General features: G+C 46.1%; 1 protein-coding gene across 4 annotated transcripts; it reads left to right on the forward strand.

Moving 5' to 3' along the window:
• Positions 1-53: 53 nt before the first annotated feature.
• Positions 54-24,506, forward strand: TADA2A (transcriptional adaptor 2A). Of its 4 annotated transcripts, none has more exons than XR_009756583.1 (16): positions 54-348; positions 619-725; positions 1,780-1,839; positions 2,777-2,868; positions 6,409-6,572; positions 8,014-8,102; positions 8,673-8,745; positions 9,425-9,488; positions 9,628-9,671; positions 10,078-10,188; positions 10,502-10,573; positions 11,477-11,609; positions 12,145-12,188; positions 16,629-16,702; positions 18,396-22,335; positions 23,501-24,506. XR_009756583.1 is itself a non-coding variant. In XM_061571212.1 (16 exons), exons 1-16 carry the CDS (start codon positions 330-332, stop codon positions 23,506-23,508), a joined length of 1,335 nt encoding a protein of 444 aa, XP_061427196.1. In that variant the 5' UTR covers positions 54-329; the 3' UTR covers positions 23,509-24,506. The 4 variants fall into 4 exon arrangements, 2 of the variants coding, with proteins under 2 accessions (XP_061427196.1, XP_061427198.1); XR_009756584.1 differs by lacking the exon at positions 23,501-24,506 and adding an exon at positions 14,055-14,216 and having other exon boundaries at positions 18,396-18,461; XM_061571212.1 differs by having other exon boundaries at positions 18,396-18,576.
• The last annotated feature ends 1,769 nt before the right edge of the window (positions 24,507-26,275 follow it).

Raw genomic sequence — 26,275 nt, forward strand, 5'->3', positions numbered from 1 at the left:
TTGGTAGTCTCGCACCGTGTAACTTTATTGGTACCCTTGCAGTGTCGCCGTATCTCCTTGTGTAACTTTATTGCTACATCGCTTCGTGTAACTTTATGACTACCCTCGCTCTGTATAACTTTATTGGTACTCTCAGTGTAGCTTTATTGGTACCCTTGCGATGTATAACTTTATTGGTACCTCGTTCGGTGTAACTTTATCGGTACCCTCGCACTGTGTAACTATCGATACTCCCGCTTTGTGTAACTTTATTGGTATCACTTTCTGTACTGTACTGTACAGTATATCTTTATTGTGCTGCCGGGCGCAGTGTCGCTCTGTGGGTCGCCATGGATCGGCTGAGCGCGGGTAACGCTCCGTTTGTGTCTCTCCGCCTCTGCCTCTCTGCGCCCCCCGTCCAGCCTCGTGTAGCAGGAGCGGTTGTTTACGATTGGCAATCACCACGACGGCTCTCGTCGCCCGCTTGCTGGGTAGCGACCCCCCCCCCCCCTACGGTGGGCGATGAGCTGGAGGGTTGCAGGCTGCTGTGTGCATCACTGCCCCCCCACCCACCCTCCGTGTGTGTGCGCCCCCCACCCTCCGTGTGTGTGTGTCACTTGTGTGCCCCCCACCCTCCAGTTGATCCGTTCGCGCGGCCCCCGTGCCCCGGCTGCTCCTCGTATCTCGTGGAGCCGTACATCAAGTGCAGTCAGTGCGGACCCCCTCCGCTGCTGCTTTGCCTGCAGGTACAAACACGGCACACCCCCCTCATTCCCCACAGCTAGCAGTAGTAGCAGAGGGTGGGGGGTGCCTCGCCGCCGCCGTCGTCATCGCTGTAAATCCAAACAGATTTGTGAATAAAATAAATTATAATCCTACAAACACGAACGCAATAACGGTAACGTCAAAAGCACTTCAGCCTGCACCGTTCACACTCTTATGAGGGAGGGCACTTGTGAAGATGTGTGGGACCACTGGTTTGGCTGTTAAACCCATGCAACAACAAAAACAGCATATCATAAACTCCTTTAAAACGTTTTTTTTTAAACAACGGTTTTATTAACAACTTCGTTTTACTCGCGTTCGAGAAGTCAGTCAATGGCGCCTGAAACACGCGGCGCCTGCGTTTTGTGCGAGCCGATTCCACAGTTTAGGGACCGCGGCGTTTTTGACCTACACAAATATATAAATAATAAGTCGTCCATACAAAATGTTAATTGCTTGAAAGTAGCGAATTAATTGATGCCGATTTTGATACAGGCATGCATTGTCACCGGATCTGAGTACGTGTGCAAAATGTGGAATTGATTGGACAACGGGAAGTAGACTAAATTTTATTACAAGATTTGACCACGACAAACAGGAATCGAGTTAAGTAAAACCGTTGAACAAACGCTTATCAGACTTAAAGCTTTCGTGACTGCAGGAATTCATATTCTTTGGGTCTTTCGGTAAAGCCACATAGATAGAAGAAAAAGAAAATATGATTTTTTTTCTACGTGGCTTTACCGAAAGACCCAAAGAATGCACACTTATAAAGGTTTTAATCACATGAAAAGAAAATCCTAAAATAGTTTCAGAGAGCCACGCCAATCGCTGCCTAGCAGATTTCATGCAGATTTTTTGTACTCAGACGTCGGGTTGAAAATGCACGAATATAAACATTGACAAACCAAGTTTGCCGCTCACAGACTTGGTAAAGTGCACTTGACATTGGAGTGACTGAATAGGTAGCCTCTGTGCGTGGATTGTGTGTTTACACCGCTTGTACTCAACGCGCGTGTGGGACATGTGCGGCAGTGTTTTGCACAGGGCCTGGAGTTAAGGAGCCATCGCAGTGAGCACAGCTATGAAATCGTGGTGAGTGCTGCAAGTCGTCACCTTTGCCCAGTCTTCACCTTTGCCCAGAGCGCGCTGGTGCATCAAGCGCACGGCAGCCTTGCAGAGAGCACCCATGCACATCAAAGGCACCCCCCCCCCCCGTGTAGCCTGTGTTGGGGCAAGTGCTTTTAGCGAGCGCTTATGAAGGTCGGCACGGCACACGATGGGGGTGGGTGGCCAGCACCAAGCCCGGCCGCCTTTGTCTCTCCAGTGGCGATGTTTACACACTGCACCAGGTACTCATTTTGTAGCCGAGTCGACCTAGGGGAGACCCAGGACCAGTTCAGATAATCGTCACTGGTGTTGGTGGCCCTGAGCGGGAATTGAGCCCGGGTGGTCAGGTTCATAGCGCAGCGCGCTAACCGCTACACAACCGCTTCTCACGCACACGCTATGTGGGGATCTTTGAGAAGGGCTCGGCGACATATCCCCAGTCCATTGAGATGCATTTTCACAATTCACGGGGCGATTCAAGATTCAGTAATTCAGTTCTGCGCAAGGAATGTCAATTTACGTTTATTAGCCGACTTACATGGAGCCGTGAAATGCACAATTAATCGAAACATTTTGATTATTACCCCCGTGATTCTGTGCATATATCATACGGTTAAGAGTTAATATTTATCAAGCAATGCCTCGTGACACCCATAAACTTTAAGATGAAAGCGGCGACCGGAAATGTTAATAGCCCACTAAGCTGCGCGAACAGCAGCTCAACAATCAACAAAAACCGCATCTGTTTGATTTTGACTGTCATTCGTCATTAGTTGGGACGTTTGCTGCATTGTCTCCACCAACACGACAGGCATTAGGCCCGCAAGGTAACACTGGTGTGTGCTATTGCAGTCCAGTCGTCTCACTCAGAGCAGTGGGCGCACCTGAGCACCACCTCGCCCCTCTTGTGTCCCCTCTGCAGACGACAGATTTCCCGGTGCTCGACATCGGCTGGACGGCACAGGAAGAGATGACGCTGCTGGAAGCTGTTCTGGACTGTGGGTTGGGAAATTGGTGAGATTCCTTATCCTTCGCAGTGTCCATCACGCGTTCTCAAAGAGCGTGAATAAAAAAAAGCACCACGCTGCACTGACTGTCTTCCCTTGATTCCTGCACCGATAATACTGCACCTACAGATCCGCCGATAGCACTACACCTACGGCACTAAACCTGTCGTTCTAATTTTTTATTTGCGTGTTTCGTTGTCTAGGGTGTAATTGAATAATGACAGTAACCCATTCAAACCAGAGCTGTTTGATATAATCGCATGCAACGCAATGGTTGAACACAGTGGCAAACCACACACGCGGAAACAAGACTTTAATGCAAGAAAGTATTTTCTTTATTTAAAGCCAGAACATCTGTCATTAATATGCAACCGGTGTTTGGTAAAACTTATAACACTGTTACGAAGGTTTTTAATTTGAATGAAATAGCGCATAAAGTAGGCAATGCTCTGTATATATAAAAGCAATGAACATAAAACAATCCAATATCAAAAGTAGTACATATTTATGCACTACTAATACATTATAAGGCCTTAATACCACAGACCCGAAGTAGTTGTGATACGTATTGATGAATGAACTTTCAGCACAGTCTGTTATCCTTTGTCACAGTCAATGAACATGCGCCTTCTGCTTGTCAGAGTTATTGCACACGATGCCTCCTCCGGTGCAGTCCGGATGTTAACAGCGTGATGCCGCAGCGACAATGCTACATGCTAGCAGTGGAGCTGTCAGCTTGATGAACAAAGGCCCCGTCACAGTGACGATGCAGTTTTGGGCCATTAATGAGAGCACAGCGGCAGTGCAATCAGCGCTGAACTCTTGACGGAGTGCATATATGATCTTCTTGTAGATTTAAATCAGGGGTGGTGAACGTCCGGCCCGCGGGCCGTATAAGGCCCACAAAATCATTTGGTCTGTTCCAGCCATCACATTAGGGGTGAGGTAATTAAATGTTTGACCAAATATAACAGGCAAATTTTTAAGTTGATAATTTTGTATGGCCCGTGAATAATGTTATAAATATCCAAATGACCCTTGGCAGAAAAAAGGTTCCCCACCCCTGATTTAGACAGTGACTGCACTCTCCGTCAGGTGACAGATGGACAGATTTCTTCACCATGATGATAATCCACAGACTCATGTTGATTACAGCTTGTTTTCACCTCTTTGTGGATATTCTCCTCAAGTCATACTTATTCACGAACCACTCTTGACACTTTCACTCTTCAAAAATGGCAAATCTTCGGATCTTCTTTAAACAGCTCCAATGCTCTATTATTTCAGCTTCTCCACTCCTGAAGCATCTCAATAGCGTATTGCTATTAATTCATTACAGCTGTGTTACAGCTTCTCCTCTTCTGCTTCTCCACTGCCTTCCACTATTCGTTCAGTGGTGGCTTATCTTGATGGTGTACATCCGGGTCTCGTGATGGGGCGGCTTTCCAAGCTATTGCGCTCAGCCAATGTGAACCACACACAGTGTCCTAGCCACTACTGATCTGCCCACATTTCAGTGGTGGCATGTGTAGATATACTGAAATCATGAATTGACAAATATGTAGTGACATAGCGCTGACTGTTAGACAGCAGCAGCAACTGCAGGTGGGCACTTAGCGCACACGCCACTGAGCATATACGCGGGTGTGCCGGCAGGGCGGAGGAACTGGGGTAAGGGTCATGATAGACCTCGTGTGGAAGCCCTTGGAACCCTCTCGAGGGTTCGAGAAGGGAGGCGTGGCTAGGGCAGAGCCAAGCCGCGCCGAGGGGAATAAAAGCAGCGGAGAGCGAGAGCTCCGGGCTGCCGGTTCTGGGGTTGGACTCATCTCGTCTCGTGGTCGGTGTCGTCGTCCTCGTCGCTGCCGCCTTCACGCGATCATTGCGTTGCTGGACAGCCGTTGGCTGTTCCGGTCGACGCCATCGGTGCAACGCAGACAGGGTCATGTCTGGGACAGGGCGTGCGGCAACGGGGTCATGTGTGAGAGAGAGGGCCCGAGTGGTGGCGTGAGCTCGGCAACAACAACGAATAAAGAGGGCAGAGCGGTGCCTCCTGCAAACACCTCATCTCCGGCTGACTGTGTGTGCGTCGCACGCCACCCGCATGCACAGACGACACTACAAGTGTATGCCAATTTATTTTATTTCTTATCCGATCTTTCCCATGAAAAAGAGCTGCCTCTTTCCAATTGCTATAAGTCCTCGTTTAACGCGATAGAGGCGTTCCTGAAAAGTACCGCATTAAGCGACAAACAATTTCCCCATAAATCATGTATCGATAAAGTTTGGCGCGATACGATATACTACGCACACACAGTAAGATGGCGAGAGTAAAATAACTGAGGGTACGCCGCCACATTACCTTATCATTCCTTGTACTGTATCATACCGCTCACCCCCTCAGCACAAGAAAGTAGTTTGTCGTCGACCGCACAGAAACTGCTTTATAACGAGGGCATTCCACGTTATAATGGGCACGTTCCGCATTATAACGGGCACATTCCGCGTTGTGCGAAAAGTGTTCCCTAATCGAAGAACTACGTTTTACTGATGCGTTTTGTGAACATGCGTTAAGCGAGGGCTTATAATGAAAGCTTTTACAGTATTGTGCCTCCCTTTTTAGAGGTAGAGAGTGTATGTTTAGCTTGATACAGCTGCGAGCCATTAATTTCGTGGTCGGCAAAGGAGAGCACTTCTCTCCCTTTCTATGCCCAAGTCGGCTCTCAATGCTGTTTTGTGTTGTGACTCTTAGGTCAGTTTGACTCCGGTTTGTGGTCTCAAGTTCACCGAATGAAAACACAGGAAAAGCTCTGTTATCTGGCACTTTACCATCCGGAATTCTCTATTAACCGGAAGTTGTTATATACGGCAATATAAATCTTCCTTTACGTATCCGGATAAAATCCGATAGCCATTTGGCATCTTGCCATGTGCTTCTAATATATCTGTTTACCGAAGCTTCAGGACGTCGTTGAGTGGTGTCACTAGCGGCAGTGTTAATTGTAAACATCTGCCATTGTGATGCATTAACTTCGTATACTGTACTCTAAACTGCCGCACTGCTTCCCTACAATCAACTTAGAATGCTCTATCACTGACTGCTGAGTACTTTTGTAAAAGAGTATATTATTTCTTAATAATATAAAATGTAGGTTTAATTTATTTTTCTAAAGTTTTATGAACTTGAGCCATAAGTCTCACTCTCAAATAATATTTGAGAGTGAGACTTATGGCTCGCCAAATTTGATTAACTGGCACCCTCCATTCCCCATGGATGTTGGATAACAGCTTTTCCTGTATATATAAACTTTATGCAACCAGAGCAACTACTGCATTATTATACTCATCTAATTTGTTCAATGGTATAACCACGACACCTCATATCACCACACACATCTCCTATTGCACACCACTTATAGCACCACACAGCACTGCACCTAGAGCACTACACCTGTAGCACCACATCTGTAGCACCGCACCTGCACTCAACCTACAACACTGCACCTAGCAGCTGTGTGCTTTCACACTCCCGTGTTGTGCTGTGGCCTAGGCAAGATGTGGCCAATCAGATGCGGAGGAAGAGCAAGGAGGAGTGCGAGTGGCACTACATGGAGCGCTATATCAACAACCCCCATTTTGCGTCTCCCGCAGCCGGCACGGGGCCTAGCGACAGGGCGGAGGCCACCGCCGTTGCTGCCCCCATTGCTTTTCAGGGTATGCAACACCACAAGGGCTCGGCCCAGTGCTATGCAGCTTCCGCCATCTCCTTGAAGAGCGAAACGGCTTTAAAATCTCTCCGAACAGATGCATCATTGATCTGTGTGTGAGGGGCATCTCGGCTATTGTGCAATAATCTTAACGCGTGGGGTTGGTCATTCGGGTCAGCCTGGAGGTCATCTCTTGACCACTGTCTCGATGCGTATTTATTCCTGTTGACAGAGGGAACTGCTCCAAAAGAGTCTATAATAGTGATTGACACAGTCGTTCTCTTGCGGGATACGGCGTGAAGCTGAATGGGAACCCTGCTTCAGGCTTCCGACGCCATGACACGTTCGCCTGATGTCGCCATGTATCTGTGATTTTCATTGGTAGTGGAGGGCAGGCGTTTGCAAGGAGCGATTTGCCTTCCCCGCTCATTTTTATGAAATGTCACGGTTTGGGGTACTGATTTAAATCAAGGATAAATTTTGTCTTTCAGTAATTTTTGAAAAATTATAAATGAGGATTTATTTATCCAGACAATGGTAGCGCATGCCTTTAATCCACCACTGTGAAGACAAGGATTGGCAGAACACACTAATGTCAAGGTGCCATACCGTGGCTTGCCACCGTTTGTATGGTATAGAGCAGTGGTTCTCAACCGGGGGTACACGGACCCCTGGGGGTACGTGAGGTGATTTATAAATGTGTGAAATTATATCATACATGAGTCATTGGTGAATAATCATGGATGAATCTGCCAATATAAAATAACTACAATAAAATGTTTAACCATATGGTAACCTAGATCTACATTAAAGACTTTTCTAAACTCATTGACCATAAACAATTTGGTTTCCAAGAGTAACCGCGGAGCGCGGACCAATTTTACGTCATACATGCAGAGTGCCCTTGGAATTTTTTCTTATTCGCTTGCAGTTACGAGCTAGCTAGGATACCTCACAATGTGTAAATGGTTAAAACATTGATGTTTATTATTCATGCATAAATTTTTTTGAACCATGTTGAGTCAGGAAGGGGGGTACAGTAGCCAAAAAAAGGTCTGAACCACTGGTATAGTGTATCTCCCTCAGACTTGTGGGTTTTTCCTGGTTTCTTACCACGTGTAGAAACACTTAATTGGCCCATAGCACCTGAATACAGAAGACCGCAGAACCTCGCCAATTGTTAGCGCCGACTCTCCGCAGCAATTGTTAGCGCCGACTCTCCGCGTCCCTGCTGCCTTTCCCGCAGTGTCTGTTGTTCTTCCCGCAGTGTCTGTTGTTCCTCCTCGTGCCTCTGAGTCATTATCTCCTTGCGAGAGTGAGTGAATGCTGTGTGCGTTACAAGTTGAAAGTATTATCTAATGGAGTTTGTGACATCTTCAACAGCAAATGATTGACGAAAGTCTTCATGGTTTAATGAAGGAGATGCGCGTGCGTGTGTGTGCGTGAAGCTTGCGAAGATCCTCCGAGGCCGGGACTTGACTCGGCAGTGGCAAGGGAGATGGCCGGGTACATGCCGGCCCGATCTGACTTCTGCCAGGCAAGATGGTGACCCCATGGCGCAGACACATGGGGGGCACGCCGCCGGCCTTGGCATCCCGTTGAGATGGTCCGCCAACGCTCACTTGCGCAGCATCTGCGACTTTTACACCTAGGGGACATTCCATGTGACCCGGCAGTGTGCGCCGTGTAATTGCACACGTGTTTATTTATTTTCTGCGTGGTTGGGCGCGATAGTCATTGTGTAAGTGCGTACTGTATAGTAATAGGCCTAATGTATGTATGTTGGACCTTTTTCGCACCATACGTAGCCAACTGTGATAATCGGAGGTGCAGGGGAAGGACAACAAATGTGTTCATGTGTTTGTCTACACGTGTCATGACGTGATTGCAATATGTGTGTCATCTGATGCCCTGGATACCTGTGCGTAAGAGACGTTGCATCTCAAGGGATTATCCCACGTGAAATATTTGAAAAATAAAGATCAGGCCATGGGTCATCACAGTTGGCTCAGGGCGGATAGCATCTGTAATATCATAGAAGTACACCTTGTTTAAGTTAAGTAATATACGTTTATCATGATTTGATGTGTGGTTGGTTTTATTTCAGGAGTTTGATAACTATGCTGAATGGGACTTGAGGGACATAGATTTTGTGGAAGATGACTCTGATGTCTTGCGTGGTGAGTAAGGTGGCTCTGATGTGTCACGTGGTGAGTAAGGTGGCTCTGATGTGTAGTGCGGAACCAATGCAGGTTCTTTGACATGTCACAATGTGCTCGTTTGTTTCGTACATTCAAACATGTCGTCACACTTGTAGCACGCACTGCACTCGCCGACGCTGCAGAGAGCCCTTGCAGGGAATGCATGGAAGCTTTGGGGAGTGCAGACCACTCCTGCATTCAGAACGATTCTACTCTCCAGGCAATGCAGCAGACGTGAGGCGAGTTGAGGTTTTCAATTAAAACATAGGACCAGAATAGGTAGGCATGCTCCAAGAGAATGGACCACAATGAATGGTGGTCCATTTGTTTACCAAAGCATTTGCAAGAAACTAAATGAGTATTTCTCTTGCCAACAGGAATGTTGTTTCTGCAGCGCCAATTATTTGTATCTAATGCAGAGAAATGTGCTTATTGTAACAATCGCCTAGGGTTCCAACCCATTTTGGCCCAGGCTGCATTGCTCATGGGTGTAATTTAGAGCCTCCATGGTAAAGCATATATCCTTGATTACGAATAATCAGGTACGTGCAGTGTGATTTTGCAAAATACACATCGAGATTGGTCATCACAAGAGTTGGAGCTGTGGGGGGTACTGAGCCCCCCCTTAGTGGACACTGCATGATCTTCTCTCTCACAGCCCTGAAGATGGCCGTGGTGGAGATCTATCACTCTCGCCTCAAGGAGCGGCAAAGGCGTAAAAAGCACGTAGCATACTCTATACGAACTGCTCTACATGAACTGCTCTACACGGACTGCTCTACATGAACTGCTCTACACGGACTGCTGTATTCATACATTTGTTTCTTTGTATAAAAGTAAAAGGGATCATTTGTTTTTCAGAATTGTTCGTGACTATGGACTCATTAACCTTCGCAAATTCCAAGGTATGCTTTTTTGCCAAAGGGAATTATTTTTTTTAATAGAGGGAGTTGGTGATTGTGGGAATCTTGGTTGGGAGTTCCTATCCAGGGGAGGTGGAACATTCCTTCTCTATGCTCTACATTCTTCCACGCTTTTTCGTACAGAGAGAGAAGCCATTTGCGTGGAAGGTTCCGCTCCACGTCGCGTGGAATACGTGGGCAGTTTTACTGTCGTTGCCACTCTTCTAATTACTTTATTCGATAGCTGAACTACTTCAATAATGTGTTCAAGGAAATTACTTCCTTATTGTGCATGTTAAAACATGGCGCGGTTTATAACTGATTATGAGTTTGATTAAGAGTGAACATGTGCAACGAGCGTTGTTTACAAACGGCTGCTTGGTTCTGTGCTTGGGCTGCGTCTCTGCAGTCCTGGAGCGACAAAACAGCAAAGAGGTGCGGGATTTAAGCGAGGCCATTCGTCCCTTTGCTAAGACGATGAAGCCCTTGGAGATGGACAAGCTGATCGAGAGCTATGCACGTGAGTTTTAGTATTACACCGGAACCAGAAACACCATTGGAAATGATTGATGGTCGCTCTCATTGAGACGCACCCACACAGTTGCTAGAGGCAGCAGGGAAAGGAAGGAAACCACAGGTGAATATTTGTCATGATTAAGTTGAAGCAAGTTAAACTATGCAGGGACAGCTACTCGTGAAATGAGGGTATGCATGCACATCACAGACTAAGTTTGCTACATGGTGCATGCTTACGAGTGTAAGAGGTGGATTGCAGAGTCGAGTGTTGATGTGTGGAGCGTCGGGTGATGCTGCTTTCCTTGTCTCGTTTGCAGTAGAGTGTGAATTGCGCAAGGATGTCCAACGGCTACAGGATTACCGTGTCTGTGGAGTCACCACCTTCAGAGGTACGCACCGCATTTTCCAGTGCCAGCTGTCCTTCCCTCAATGTGTCACATGCACACGATATTGTAGGCCGAGTGAAACTCTTTAATCTCAACAGGCTGACGAGTGCGGAGCTTGACCTTGGTAATGAAATGCATTTGTTCAGTCTTCGTCGCAGCCCGTGAAGCAATAGCAGCGAAACGCATCGGCTGCTGAGCACCGTGCTTGTTGTGAAAGGCCTTGGTGCAATCAGACTCGACTGGGTCATGGAGACCATGGAGAGAGGTTTTTCAGAAAGGTGGGAGAAGATGCCCCTTTCAGGGCCTTTGCAAGCGAAGGAAGGGTTTGGATGGGATGGAGTCTGTAGCAATGTTTGGGTCCAGTGCTGGTTTCTTTATTACAATGGAGGCATTCAAGAATCTGATAATGTAGGGACCAGCATATAACAGCCAATGAGTGATTGGTGGGCAGAAGATCCCTGATGGATTAAGACTGCTTATGGTGGGGATACGGTGTTGAGAGGAGGTGGTGGAATGATGAGTAGACAAGGCCACTGGAGAGGGAAAGTTGGATGCCAATGCTCAATCCTGAGTGTCTCAACCTTTGTTAAGTAGGAAATTAGTTGATCACACTTGGCAGCTAACAGGGTAGTGGAGGAAGTTATGGTGGCCTTAACTCGTCACCCCATATTGTTTCACCCATTACAAAATACAGTCTGAAACAATGTCAAGAGTCACTGTAGTTATCACACCAGCATTGAGACATCACAGGCAATGGTGCTCTTCAACCAGTATCCCACGTTGAAAGATTGTAACAGATCATCACCAATGTTATGGCACTAGTTTGTTCTGCACAAGAAAGTCTCTTTGTCGATGCCAATCGCATTGCGCCCTCTCTCTGGTTGATGTCTATTGTTCGATGCATAGGAGCGCGCGTGTATGAGCGGCTGCTCGTGCGCCGTGAGGAGGAGAAGCTGCGGCGCACTGTACTACAGGATGTGATGCAATACGTGCAGGACCCCAACGCCTGCCAACAGTGGCTGCAGCGGCAAGCAGCTCTGTGAGACACGTGCGCACATACCTACATTGTTCATTACACACACGCTACACACCATGTGTACTTTGCTTGCATTAACATGGTACAGGTTCACAATGCAAAGGACTTTTTTCGATTTAAAGCTTTCGTGACTGCAGGGATTCATCTTCTTGGTTCTTTCGGTAAAGTCACGTAGAAGGGAAGTAATAAAATAATTATTTTATTACTTCCCTTCTACGTGACTTTACCGAAAGAACCAAGAAAATGCAAAGGACCTTTGAGTTTTTTGTTGTTGGTGATGGCTGAGCGAGACCTTCATCCAATGGCGGATTGATCATGGCTCGTGATGATTATACTTTTTTTTGTTATGCAGAGGAAGATGGATGTAAGATTGGAGTTGATATACAGCTGTGTTTACCAAAACATGTGTATTGGCTGCAAAGTGAAACTGCTTGCATAATTGATGTTCCAATTCAACCTCGTGTTTCCTGGGGCTTTACTCACTCTTTGTTATAATGCTCTTGCTGTGTTTTGCTTTCCGTCGTTTTTTCGTGTTTAGGGATGCTGGCCGTAACCCAGGTGGACCAATCATCCCCTCTCTTGGTAAAGTTATCATGCTGGCATTCGCAACCACTGTGAAGCACACGTACACAGCAACCACTGTGTATGCGCTTCACGACATGAGTCTTGCAACATGTAGAGCATAGTTGTGTGTATGAATATACAGGCAGACCTTACTCGGCGCGAACCTGTAGAACACCGATTCGTTATTGTGCTCTTTGTCCTGTTGAAAATCTTACGAAACAAAATTCAGAAATACAATTTTCTTTTTACAAAGTGCTTACTAGTGAACACGCAGTAGCGCCTGGCTGAGAAAACGTACCCGCCCCCAATGAGAGTGACGAATGCTCTCGGCCAACCAGACCCCCACACCCTGCGATTCGATTATTGATAATTATCACTGTTTGTGGTCACGATTACATTTAAACAAAAAATCGATTTGTTTAGCTACTCATGAGACGAGGAACTCACGAGACCAGGATAGAGTCTCTTCTACACCTGAAAGAAACCTCATCACATCTATTTAGACTGAGGGCATCACTAAGATCACAGAGGTCTTGCAGCTTTTCTCCTAGTGACCCAGACTGGGAGCGCAGCAGTTCCGACAGCCTCATCTCCGACCTCTGCCATATAGGAATACAGTAGAATGCACTTGTCAGGACAGTACATAATACTGATGTTATTAAGAATATATATGAAATCAAGTTTACCCTCATTATTAGAACTTATGGATACCCCAATGAAGCTCTCATATAATGCTGACACGAAAGAAATTACACTTTTGGGAATAGATCCCCATATGCACGATGGTCTAATTACCCCTTTTAGCACTGATTATATTCGCTCTCATCTTGAGCACCAAACGAGATCTCCCTTTATATGTATACTAGCGGGAAGTAACCGGCATTGCCCGGGAGAAAAAGCAGACACACACACATCGAACCACACACACAAACACATAGACTTGCACACACACATATGGACTTACACACACAGACATTCACTTTAGATACACACACATGGAGTTACACTCACAAATTGACGTACACACATACAGCGACTCACACACACACATACGTAGACTCTCACACACATTGACCTAAGCACACATATGCACTTACACACACACACATATCGACTAAGACACACACACATGGACTTACACACACACATAGAGCCACGCACATATGGACTTACACACACATATGGACTTACACACACATATGGACTCACACACACATACACATCGACGTACACACACACATCGACGTACACACACACATCGACTGACACATAGACACACACACACACAGTGACTTACACACTTTAATGGAGCCATGCACACACATCAACTAACACACACACACACACATCAACTAACACACACACATCGACTAACACACAGCAACTGACACACACGGACTGACACGCACACTTGGACTTACACACACACATCTGGTGTCGCCCGGGCAAAAAAGACAGACACACATCGACTTACACACACACATGGACCTTAACGCACACACATGGACTCACACACACACATCGACTTACACAGCAATCCCCGATGATGCCACAGCTAGAGCTGGATAGAACTGGCCACATGGGAAATTGACCATTTGGTTGCAGACCACATAAAAAAGGGCAGGGTCTTGATGGGGGTGAGGTAGCTCAGCACTGATTAATGTGTCAATGTGACTTGCATGAATTGTTTCCCTCATCCATAGCAAAATGTGAGCATGAGGAAGACGACGTTTTTGCCACCCAATGGTTGTGCAAGTTACTGCTTGTCTATCCAAAGACGCCGCCTTCGTTGGTCGTAATAAGCATCATGAGGTCATAAACTTTGAGTTGTAAGACCCTCGCTAAGATGTCATGTCTGTCTGGTGGCTTTTGGTTTGGATAAAGGTAAACCTGGATCTCCTTTCATTTGGGATTGCAAGTGAAGGTGATGAAGAGATGGGGCATGGCATATTGGCTGATGTACGTCATGGCATCCTGAATCTTCTCATGCATGTATCTTGGTGGAGCTGTGAAGGATGAAGGCAAAACAACGAATCTGCCCACATTGTGAGCGTTTGCATCTCCTTCGGCATTGATGGCGTCCCAGAAATGAGCATACTGTTCACACACAGGCGGTTTTGATTCAGTTGAATGTAAAGAAGGCGCTCACTCTCAATGTTTACATACTCATCGACAACATACAGGTGAAAGAGGTTGGCGCACCATAATATGCGGTTTCCTCCTCTGTCCATGATCACGAAGGAATATAAGTTTTTTTAGAGGAGACAGTTTTGTGAGGATGTCTTTGTCCTGCAGCTTTGTAATTGGAAGAATGTTGACGTGGTACCCATCTTGGCCTTGTGACAGGAAAATGGGTTATTGTAGGGCATCGTATGCTCTGTTAGTGTCAGGAAATCGTGCGACGGTGTTTTCTTGGTATGGAAGAACAATGTCTCTCTCACAATGTCCCTCACCCACCATAAGAAAGCAAGGTCAACAATATTTGGGGCATTGAACCTCCCTGCGTGTTCCTCGCTTTGGTGGAAAGTAAAGGTGCGGTATGGCAACATATAAATGGGTGATGTTCCGACGAATGTAACGATAGACGAAATGCAATGGGCTGTATCGAAGAAGGTCCAACGTATTTAGCAGTATAACATATTAATCAGCATCGCAGGAAAAAGTGTGGCGTGAGCAATCGAAACAATAGAAATGCATTGAAGAAATAAGTTGAAATAAGCCTACATTAAAGAGCAGCAGTATGCACAGGTAAGTTGAGAAGCAGTCTACAGTCTAGATTATAAACTGTCAGTACGCTGACTCAATGACATGAGCATTGCTACAGTCAACATAAAAAGCTGGCAATACGGTCAGCAGCTGAAAAAGGATACAGTCAACACGAAAAGCTGGCAGTACACTGAGTGAGGTAAAGAAGCAGGCAACAGATTATAGACTGGCATACACTCATAATAGCCAAAAACAAAATTAGCAGTGTAGGTAATAGTGCCAGTGCACTGACGTTAATTAAATAAGCAAGCAGGAGGTCACAGCATAGACTGGCAGTACCCTGTCTCAGTGTCATAAAAACACAGCTAAAAAAGGAAATATTTAGCAACCTAATAATGAAAATTTAGTTTTGTGCCCCCAAACATTATTATTGTAATATCTGCCAACTTATTTGTTTCCTAATAGTAAACAATGAACCTGAGTTCTTATCTCCACACAAAGATTATTAATGTAATATTTGTCAACTTATTTGTTTCATAATAGTAACAATGGACCTGAGTTCTTAGCGAAAGATTCAATAAAATTGTACTTTACATTGCCGTGGTGAGGCCTAGTCCCATGCACAGCCAGCGGCCTCGCCTAGATTGCCCAGCCGGAGCAGGTGACACATTGCCAGGCTGGGGGTTTGGCCGCTACCCCCCACCATCCCCCAGCCCGAGCTACAATACTACTATCTAAGCATTAGAGTATTAGTATCTACCGACCCTATAGTAGTAAGTGCACACATTGGGGTGGGGGGGGGGAGAGAAGAGGACATGACACTGATGAATTTACCTCAGCGTTGCATGTATTTTTGTTCCATTTTGAACGCGAATGAGAAATCCCCCCACCCTCCAACGATAACGCACGTGCGTTGCCAGGGGTAACCCCCGTGCAGCTTGGGCGGGGAAATACATAAATAAAGAGAAATCGCACAAAAACGCTATTTTTACTACTTTACAGTTTACGGATGGGAAAACGGCATAGCGCCTGCCCACCTCTGGGCTTAGGGCGTGCTACCTGGCAAGTTTTTTTTGACAAATAACCCCACGGTTCGAGAGCCAAATCCCTCGCACGTGCGCGGACAGACGGACGGATGGACAGAATTTTTTTTACTTTTATAAGTTAGAAGATACTGTATACATATGCCCTGCTCTATACATGTGTGCCATCTTTCCGATTGGCTGAAACAAGGTCACAACTCTTTTTTCAGCCAATCACATCGCAGCGGTGCACCTCACGTTGGTAGTAGTTGTGCCAGGTAATGACAACCTAGTGGCGGCGCTAGCTCAGTGATCTGTGAGGGTCTAAATCGCACGACAGTGAGGGGAGGGGATGGGACGAGACATCGCCGAGTGATTAAAAAAAACGCGAGACAGCCATTGGAGGCAGCATCCAGAGGGCAGAGGACGAGGGGAAGACCGGGGACCAGGAGGTGGGGGAAGTTCGCCGGAAGGACCTGTGTGGAATTGCAACAGTTGTGGAATCTGGGAAAAGGAAGGAGGTGATGGCGACTGTGGTGGCATCAGGCATTGAGCATGAAGACCATTTTTACTATGGATTGAAAATTGGTGTGATTGTTAGAAGTAAGGTGCGACTTGCCTGGTCCTCTTACATGATGAAGGTCTCCTCAAGGCACAATTCTTTCTGACATGCAGAGTTAAGAGGCTCTGCCGCTGTACTAACAAGACCATGCTGCTGTGTGTGGTGTAGGCCGAAGAAATGCACCGCCTTTGGATCTCACCGGACTCCCTGGCACTGAGAGGCTTAATGAGCAGGAGAAGGAGGTATAATCGATTTGTTTTATTTTCACCCTTCACTAGCAGGACGTGTAACCACTGGTGTCTGCATGAGAATGTATCGATTGTCACTGCCACGAGTCACGTGGCAAAGTGTCCATCGAGGCCACCAGGAGCAGATCCCACAGCTGTTGCATAGCCGACAGGCAAGCAGCGGGGTCTCACTGCCTCTCATTCGTGTCTCCCCCTTGGTTTCCGACCTCTCTCCATGTCAGGGCTTTCTCGGTTGCCTGGCTCCCTGCACGCTCTGCACAAGCCCGAGCCATTGCACCCTCCTCTTCGTCCGTCTCTTTTTGCTGAATAGAACCACAGTGGAGATCTCCACAGCCTGTAAAGAACACGATCGTTCCCCCCCACACTGTGTTCCCCAGCTCACGAGTAGCAGCAGGGGCAGCAGCAGTAGCAGCAGCAGCCGAATCACCGCATACTTCCTGGCGGCGTTCCATGCATACATTCAATTATTCACCTCTTAGAGCCTGCATCTGCTCTTCCTCATCCAGTCCGCTCAGCAACTTCATTCTCACTGAGCGAATCCTCTAGCGCCACCACACTTCTCTTTCATCTCCAACCTCATGGAATTATATTAAAATAGCCTTTGTAAAGTTTAACTGGAACTGTTGCAATATAATTTGGGCTTGTGTAGCATCTGAGCATGGAACATGTGCATCATGAATGTGAAGTAAAGTGTGTTAGATGTCACTTGAGAAATAGGGACAGTCACTAAGAGATGGGGTTAATCATTTTAGAGATGGGGTTAGGCAGTTACTTGAGATATGGTATTAGCAACTTGAGAGGTAAGGTTAGTCACCTGAGTGGTGGGGATAGTCACTTGAGAGATGGGTGCAGCGGTCCTCGGCAGAGGAGGTCTTGATTCTGGAGATAAACGGGTAGGGAATCGGCAGCACGGGCTACTGGAGGAGGCAGCTCCAGTCAATGCTTAGGAGCTGGAAATATTTGTTCAAATTGAAGTGAAAACCCAAATGTAATTTGACACTGTTCTTGTGAAGTCATTGGTGTCTGGCGCTGAGACTGTCAGCTCACGACACCAGAGATTGCGACCACTTCTGAATTTCACGGTTTACATGGATTCTGCTTTACATCGTTTGTTTCTTTGCTTTTGCGTTACATTCATGTGCTCTACTGTTTTATCCTGGGTCGTAGCCAAGTTATAACATAACTCCGGACACTGCCACCCGGTAACATGGGTTTTAATTACTGATGACTGGGGGTGCTTCCACAGCGGTGTAATGGTTAGCGCACCAGACTTGCGATCCAGAGGTCACCGTTTCCATCTCCCGGCACGGCAGTTGAAACAGTGGGGCCAGGTTTCTGTAATCCTCCCCGCCTCTGTCCACCCAGCGGCATAAATGGGTACACCAGTCAAACGGCAGGTTGTGTGTGGTGGGGTGAAGTGTGGGTACCCCCACTTCTTGCAAGACATCTGGCCAGCCTTGAAAAGTAGGCCAAATACCTTAATGTAATGACCGCAGGATGGGGAATTGTCTGTGCCTCGAGAACTGTTGGTGATGTATCTAACTGTGCGTTGGTGAATTTTGTTTTGAGGGGAATTTCGGTGAGCGTCTCTAGCAGCAGCAGGACCACACGGCGGAGCCTCTTTGCCGCACGTGCGAGCGTCGCGCTCAGCTCCCGCGTTACCGTGTGCCGTGTGCATGCCCCACAGCTGTGCCAGGCTGTGCGCCTCGTCCCAGAGGCGTACTTGGAATATCGTGGAGCTCTGGCAGCCGAAAGCCGCAAGCTGGGTGGGTTGCGTCTTGCCCAAGCCCGGGCTCTCATAAAGATTGATGTCAACAAAACTCGGAAGCTGTACGACTTCCTTCTGCGAGAGGGTTACATATCCAAAGGTTAAGTAATGGTGTGCCCATCAGCCTGTTGCATGAACCATTTCTTCTGTTTACACGTCACTGATTTCTCTTTTAGAAATACAGACATGTAGGTGCTGTGAACATCCACACGCATAATCTGCACAATATGGAAGCTGAGTGGATATATGCCTTACAAGTGCTTGATGCTGAGATGTGTTTGTTTACTGAGCCCCTTGCTGCTGAGAGATGCTTCTGTTGTTGCATCTTGCTGGCAGCGCAGTAGCAGCTGCCGGGCGCTGGTGACGCACGCCTGTAATCCAATTATATGGAGGCAACGGTGGCGGCGGCGGCGAGTGAATCACACATGTTGTGAAAGTCCCTGCCCATAGGTGCCAACGTGCAATTATAAGTACAGTGGTACCTCGGTATACGTCGTTAATTCGTTCCAGAAGGTAGGACTTATACCGAAAATTTCGTATACCAAACGAATTTTTCCAATAAGAAATAAAGGGAAAGGAAATAATCCGTTCCAGAGTATAAGAAATTATATTTTATATGGCATATACATTAATGGGGTTGTATGAAATAATTTAGACACTACTTATTACTAAAATGCATACATGAATTAAAATAAATGCATAAATAAATTAAAATAAAATGTAACATCACTTTACCTTGCTAAGAGGAGTTGATAGCCTACGAGGATGGTGGTGAGGAAGGGGGGGAGGAGGAGATGTTTAATGGAAGGAGAGGGTCCCCTTCCATTAAAACTTCAGGAAGCTGAAATTCTGGGGTTTTTTCTCTTTCTTTTTTCTGTCTTTTTTCTTGACTTGGACCTGTATTCTTGGTTCTTTCGGTAAAGTCACGTAGAAGGGAAATAATCAAAATAAAACAATGAAATAGAATTTTCATGACGTTTCGGCCACAATGCAAGCAGCCATCCTCAGGTGAAGAAACAGCTGTCGGAAAGACAGCGTCCTAATGAACACTGCTAAGCTTGGCAGCGTATTTTAAGCTGGGTGGGAGGAGGAGAGCGCCTTTACAAAGGAGTTTACATATCAACAGAGGAATTTAGAATATTGATGACAAATGTAGATATGGGGTTAGTTACTTCTTGTGGAATGTGTAGATCGGTGGGGGGGTCTCAAAGTCATATGCTAGTGTATTATGGAGAATTAGCAGTAATAAAGGAAGGGAAATTTTTAATAATAAAGAACTGCAACAGCCCAAACCACCGCGTATCAAGCTAGTGCATTATGTGGAAAACAAAAAAGGAGCTTCTAAAGAACTACAAATACCCTACTACCATACAATAAACCGATGTGGAAAAACTAAATATAAACTACATCAATATAATCAATATACCCAATATACTCTCCAATAAGCCGAGCTATTAACATTAAGTAACTGGGTATACACTACACTAGTAGTTCTTTAGAAACTCCATTTTTGTTTTCCACAATGCACTAGCTTGATACGCGGTGGTTTGGGCTGTTTGCGTTGTGGCCGAAACGTCGTGAGAATTTTATTTTATTATGTTTTATTATTTTATTATTTCCCTTCTACGTGACTTAACCGAAAGAACCGAGAATATGAATCCCTGCAGTCACGAAAGCTTTAAATCGAGACTTGGACCTGGTTGAGGCTCACCAGGTTTGAGTTTTACTAAAAACCTGTCCATTCAAGTTTGTTTTTGCCTTCTAAGAATGTTCCTGAAGTGTGACAATGTCTGGTCATGCCACCACAATATTGTTACGGCTTGTTAGACCCATAACAGTATTGTGTATGTGGGTACTGTACACGGTGACTCATCCCGACCCATACAAGTTCTAGCAAGCGCGTCGTATCCCAAGCAAGACGTCGTATCCCAATACATTTTTTTATCGTCAAAACACGACGTATACCAAATTTTACGTATTCCAAAGCGGTCGTATACCGAGGTATGACTGTTGAACTTCTTTTGCACTGTACGAAGCCAACCGTGCTAATTGGAGGTGCGGCTGAAGGACAAGAAACTAAACACAAAGCAGTTTTAAAGAAATTAGTTTTCAATCTAGAATTTAAAGTGCATAGCTCCAGTGGCTTCCTAATAAACTGGCTTGCCAGGAGAATGCAGTAAAAATGTGGACTTCACCTGTTCTGTCTTTTCGGGATTGAGTGTTTCCCCCTTGCATAGGTGTTTTTTTCCGAGTGCTCTGGTTTCCTCCCACATATAACCACTAATTAATTGGCCGATGCCTTAATATATAGTGGTCCGCAGAGCTTGGGGAATTGTGGCTGTTTTCCCACTTGTCTCGGTGGTTCCTCTAACCTTTAAGTTATTCTGAGTGATCGGATATTGTGCGGCCTGTTCGTAGTTCGAATTATTACTTGGGCATGGCCTAAATGGTAAAATAACACACAGCGTTTACAGAAAGCAAACGCACACTGATGCCTATCTGAATGCAGATTCGCATCATCACCCAGCTCAGAAATCCTCTCTTATCAAGACGCTCATACATCGGGCTAAAACAGTGTCAGATGGTGAAAGTCTAGTGAGAGAGATTAAACATGTTAAAGAAGCACTAAGACAGAATGGCTACAATAATGCTCAAATTAACAGAGCACTAAAAGCCAAATCACGATCGCAAAGCAACACTGCTGAAAGCGATCAGATTATTAAAACAATAAAAATACCATTTATCTCAGGAGTAACTGATAAATTAGCCCGTGTTTTGCAAAAGCAAAACATTACAGTAAGATTTGGTACAGTACACAAAATTCTACAACTAGTAACGTGCACTAAAGACGAATTACCTAAATTATCAACAGAAGGTGTATATCGGATTAATTGTGTATGTGGCAGATGCTATATTGGACATACAGGGCGTAACGTTAGTGTAAGACTAAAAGAACACCAGAGAAATATTAAACTATCACAAACACAACTGTCGGCAGTAGCAGAACATGCATGCCAACAGGGACACTCAATTGATTTTGACAACGTGGAAGTGTTGTGTAAAACTAGTTACTACTGGCAAAGACTAATTAGAGAATCGATTGAAATTGAGAGAAACAGAAATAACTTTAATCGCTCAGACAGCTACAGGCTTAGTGCGGCCTGGAAGCGTATTATTAAATAAGATACATTACAATTCCTTATAAGGGAAACAACCACTAACTGATTACTAATGTAGCATAATCACAATAAAACACATTCCAAATGATTACTAATCTACAACTCGCATCGTAACAATAGCCTGATTACTAATCTAGTATATAATTACAATCACTCCCCCCTTGAATCTTTGCACCTGATGAGTTAATAAGTTAATGATGACGTCACCCTGCTGCTGCTCTATATAAGAACGGGAGACACAGCAGAGCCCCTCACCATTCTGGCGAATTGCCCGATGATGCTGGATGCAATTACCAGCGACACGTCGTACTCAAATTGTAAATGTTGTGGCTTCAACACACCGGTGGGCTGAAGCAGTGAACTATTTGTCTTTGTCAACGTGACACATTTTTTACTGATTGGCCGTGTCGGGTGGTGGAGGGTTACGACACATTTATAAATAACGCGATCTAAACCCAAAAACGTTGATTATGAATTCGAATTATTAAGCGCCTCGAAAATACATGTTTCTCGGTTTCAATGTAAAATGGGCGAAATCAAATTCAAGAATGCTCCCAAAACTAAGATGAGTGTGAGCTCCTGTTGTCGTTTAGGTGCTTGGGAAGAATAGAATCCGATAGGTTTTCGGTTCTCACCACTTCACCTTCGGTGGCCACGCGGGTGGATGATGATCCCGATGAGTAAGCAGTCTTTTTTTGTTGCTGGTGTCGGTCTTGTCTTGCACCCTTTGAGTTGGCCTCATTTGCGCAATGCTGCATGCATTTCCTTGTGTAATTTCACATTCTGCTCACTTTCTCAAGGTTGGCACGGCTCCCATTCAGTGATGGTCCAAAAGAATGGGGCTCTTCGTATTAGTGCGGCAGTAGCTGTTTAATGTTCGAGGTGGTGAGCTGAGATGTTGTTTTAGGTGAAGTAGTCTCTCCTAAGTGTAACACGAATAGGGCTGAGTAAAGTGATGAGGCGGGGGGATTAACAGTGCCATGTGTTCACAGACTGGTTGAATCAGTTGTAGGCTTTCGCGACCAATATCATCCATAAGAGGTTTTTTGGGTTATATCGTGTAAATTTACGTGATCTAACCCCAAAAACCTCTTATGGTTGAATCAGCTTGGATATGGCTACATGCTGGTACACCACCTGGGCAGGGAGTGTTTTGTCTGAAGGCGTGGGCGGGACGGGTTGTCTATTGTGAGGACATATGCAGTGGCCCGACGAGGCAGCTTTGACATTACTACAAAATTATTAAACTTTTTATTTTACCAGGTAAGGCCCACTTAGCTATACAGCTCTTTTTCAGAAGTGACCTGGCCACAAATGGTAGCTCAACTAAGTGGCTTATCATGTGGAAATTTCTAGCAGCCAAATACTCCAAACGCATGTTTCTAAATGTGGAGGGGAAAACCGGAGGACCCAGAAAAAAATCCACACCACCATGGGGATAACATGCAAACTCCAAATATACAGGTGTCGGGGTCGAGATCAAACCCATCACCTGTATACCTGTCGCGGTAGTTAGCATCTCACCACTGTGCTGCCCAACCTGGACCTTGAGTGCATGCATCAGTCTCATCAGTAAAGAGCCACCTATCTCTCGCAGGTGTCAGTGGTACAGCTCTCACTGGGAACAGCATGGCCTGCATGGAATGTGACCATCACATCCCACAAGCTTATTAAAGACAAGATTGGTCTTCCTCGGAAATATTACTGTTATCTGTAAATGTCTCAACAGGCCAGAACAAAATGTAAAAAAAAGCCCAGTCTAACAATTTAATGGACTTCGAAATAAAACGTTGTGGAAATGTTGACACCCCCATCATCTCCCCGTACCGAATTGTGCGTATGCAGTCGTGTGACCCTGCAGGGCCAATCACGCGAGCTGTCCCTGCGCATTTTGTTTTGGCTCCGTGTGGGCATCGTGGAGGACGCGAGACACGGGAGGACGCGAGAAAGACACCAAGGATGTGAGGGAGACTCCAAGGACGAGAGACACACACCGATGATGTGAGGAAGACACCAAGGATGTCAGCCTATTGCTGTGGTTTGTTTATATTCACGTGGATAAATTGTGGAGACGTGTTGCTTTCTCCAGGATATTCCTGGTATTGATTTAGACCTGTTCAGCATTGTCAGTAGCTTAAGCTTTCCACCCTTTCATTTAGTAAATTACAAAACTGGTACAGATGTGAACTCAACCTCATGTGCAGCTCGAGCGAAAGTCATTCGTATTAGTCTCCATGAACATGCATTGGGCCTCTCGGTTCGCCTGGCTGCAGCAAGTCCAGGCTATTTTTTATTTTATCAGCTTTGGCTCAACTAAGCTATATAGCTCTTTTTCAGAAGCGATCTGGGTACAAATTATAGCTGAACGAAGTGGCTTGTGGAAATTTATAGCAGCCAAATACTCTAAATGCATGTTTCTAAATGTGGAGGGAAAACTCGTAGAATCTGGAGAAAAATTCACGCAGCCACGGGGAAAACATGCAAACTCCAAATATACAGGTGTTGGGGTGTAAGGATCTTTCCCACAACCTCCTGTATAACAGGTGAGGTAGTTAACATTTCACCATATATACCTGCGTTTGGATTGAACACACCTAGGACGTATGCTCTGCTTGCGCATTTATACACAAAACTATCAAACCCGTCTCTTCAATGTTGATGGAAAGTGGGGCAACTAAATTTGAGAATGTAATCTTACATCTGCATCCATGCCGAGTCATGGGCAAGAGACATAGCACTTGTGGTCCTGTTACTGTAAATTACTGTGATGCGAAAAGATCATTGGAACCCCGATGAAGGGAATGCCTCTTCAAATGTGCAGTTTATTGTGATGAGTAAAAGCGTAATGTGCCACCTGTAAAGTGTGAACTTTATACATGCACATTCACTGGAGGACTCGTTTTACAAGTAAAACAGAAATGACTTCACCATTAGCATTTATCTTGCACTTTATTCAAAGGCGTACATATCTTTCAATGCACATGTTTATAAGGTGATCCGTATTTCCTTTCACCTTAGAAACATTTGCCCACTTGCATCGCATTGGCACTTACCAATCTGGAACTACTATTGCAATGCTCTGTTACTTGAGGTTCTGGTCTTGGGACTATAGCTGGTCCAGAACACGGCCTCCAGGATGCTCATGCGGGCCTTATCCCTTGAACATTCCTCCTATAAACAAAAGCTATTCAAATTACATTTTAGGTCCAATTTAAAGTATTGCTGCTAACATACAAGGCTTTAAAGTGCCTCGCAGCACTCTATATTCAACAGCTGATACACCCCTACACACGATCATGATTTCTTGGATACGCCAATTTACATGTGCTCCATGTGCCAAGAACTGGACTGCACCTGGAGTGACTGAACCTTTGCATGTGCTACGCCAAGACTCTGGACCGCCCTGTTACTCATGGTTAGACATGAGCTCACTCGCACTGTTGAGGTCTTCTCTAAAGACTTGACCTGTTTCACCTGGCCTACACTTCCCATGTATGACCAGTAGACTCTGGATCTTGTATTTATATTTCTTAACTTCTTGGATCAATTGTGCCTAATAAATGTGTAGTGACATCAGGGATGTCACTGTATGATGCCGGCCCGAGAGGGCCGTGGCGTGCGTTGCACGGTCATCGCATACACCCCGTAGGTGGGTGTAGTACCAGCCCTAGCGGGGCTTGGGGAGCGTTGGGTGGAGTGTGGGCTCCCACAAGGGGGAGTGGGAGTGTCAGCCCAGGGGCAAGGTTGCCCCAGGCCATGGCTCTCTGGTTGACCCTGTAGACACGTGATCTGGAGTGTCCACAGAGAGGGCCCCAGGTGGGGGGGTTAGGGGGTGATCACGTCTCCGGGGAGAGCTCTCGAGAGGGAGCTAGAACACTCGAAGGTGGGCGGGGCCAAGGGCGGAGCGGCCCCGACCCAGAGGGTTATAAGGTGGGTCCCTAGGAGGGACTGGGGTTCTTCATTCTACAAGCTGGAAGCTCTACGAGGCATCAACACGTGGTCGCAGACCCAAGTGAGGGCTGCCCTTCGGTAGCTGTAACTCCTACGTATAGAGTAGTTAGCTGGGTGGTCCACCACCCGAGGCTGTATCTACCCTTTTGTGTTAACGGGTTGATGTTACAATAAAAGTGTTGCCTCTAAAGAACGTCTGGGAGTCAGTTGGACTCACTACAAATGTATAGTCCTCCACCAGTGAGCAGTTGAGATTTGAAGCACAGGTAATTATTAACTGTTGAACACCAATAATGCCACATGTGCAGTGACATGGAATGGGTCACTATGGAGCATAGCGCTGGTTGCTGGCAGAGAAGGAGTTCTGCGGTTGCAGCAGCCCTGTCAGCAGGTCACGTGATAAGCAGAGGGATGTAGGGCAAAGGTGATAGAGGGGGCACGTGAGGTAAGCCCGGGAACACACTCGTAGGTTCTAGAAGGGGGGTGTGGCCTGGGGCGGAGCGAGGCCACGCGAAGAGGATAAAAGGCGACCCCGAGCAAAGGCTGTTGGTTGGAGTGGAATCCCGACGGGCTGCTGGAGTCTTCATCACCGTCTTCACCTTCTTGGCGTCAGTCTTGACAGTCTGATAGCTCTCCTGACTGAAAGTGTAGCTACCCTTTGTATCCTGT

This window comes from Lethenteron reissneri, chromosome 47 (genome assembly GCF_015708825.2).
Source record: "Lethenteron reissneri isolate LAM-NWPU_2019-01 chromosome 47, ASM1570882v1, whole genome shotgun sequence".
Classification (NCBI taxonomy): Eukaryota; Metazoa; Chordata; class Hyperoartia; order Petromyzontiformes; family Petromyzontidae; genus Lethenteron; species Lethenteron reissneri.

What these genes read in the sequence shown, in the direction of transcription:
- TADA2A (XM_061571212.1), top strand. An exon ending in GAGCGGCAAAGGCGTAAAAA is followed by an intron (nt 9,489 to 9,627) that starts GCACGTAGCATA and finishes TTTGTTTTTCAG; the next exon opens with AATTGTTCGTGACTATGGAC. An exon ending in TAACCTTCGCAAATTCCAAG is followed by an intron (nt 9,672 to 10,077) that starts GTATGCTTTTTT and finishes GCGTCTCTGCAG; the next exon opens with TCCTGGAGCGACAAAACAGC.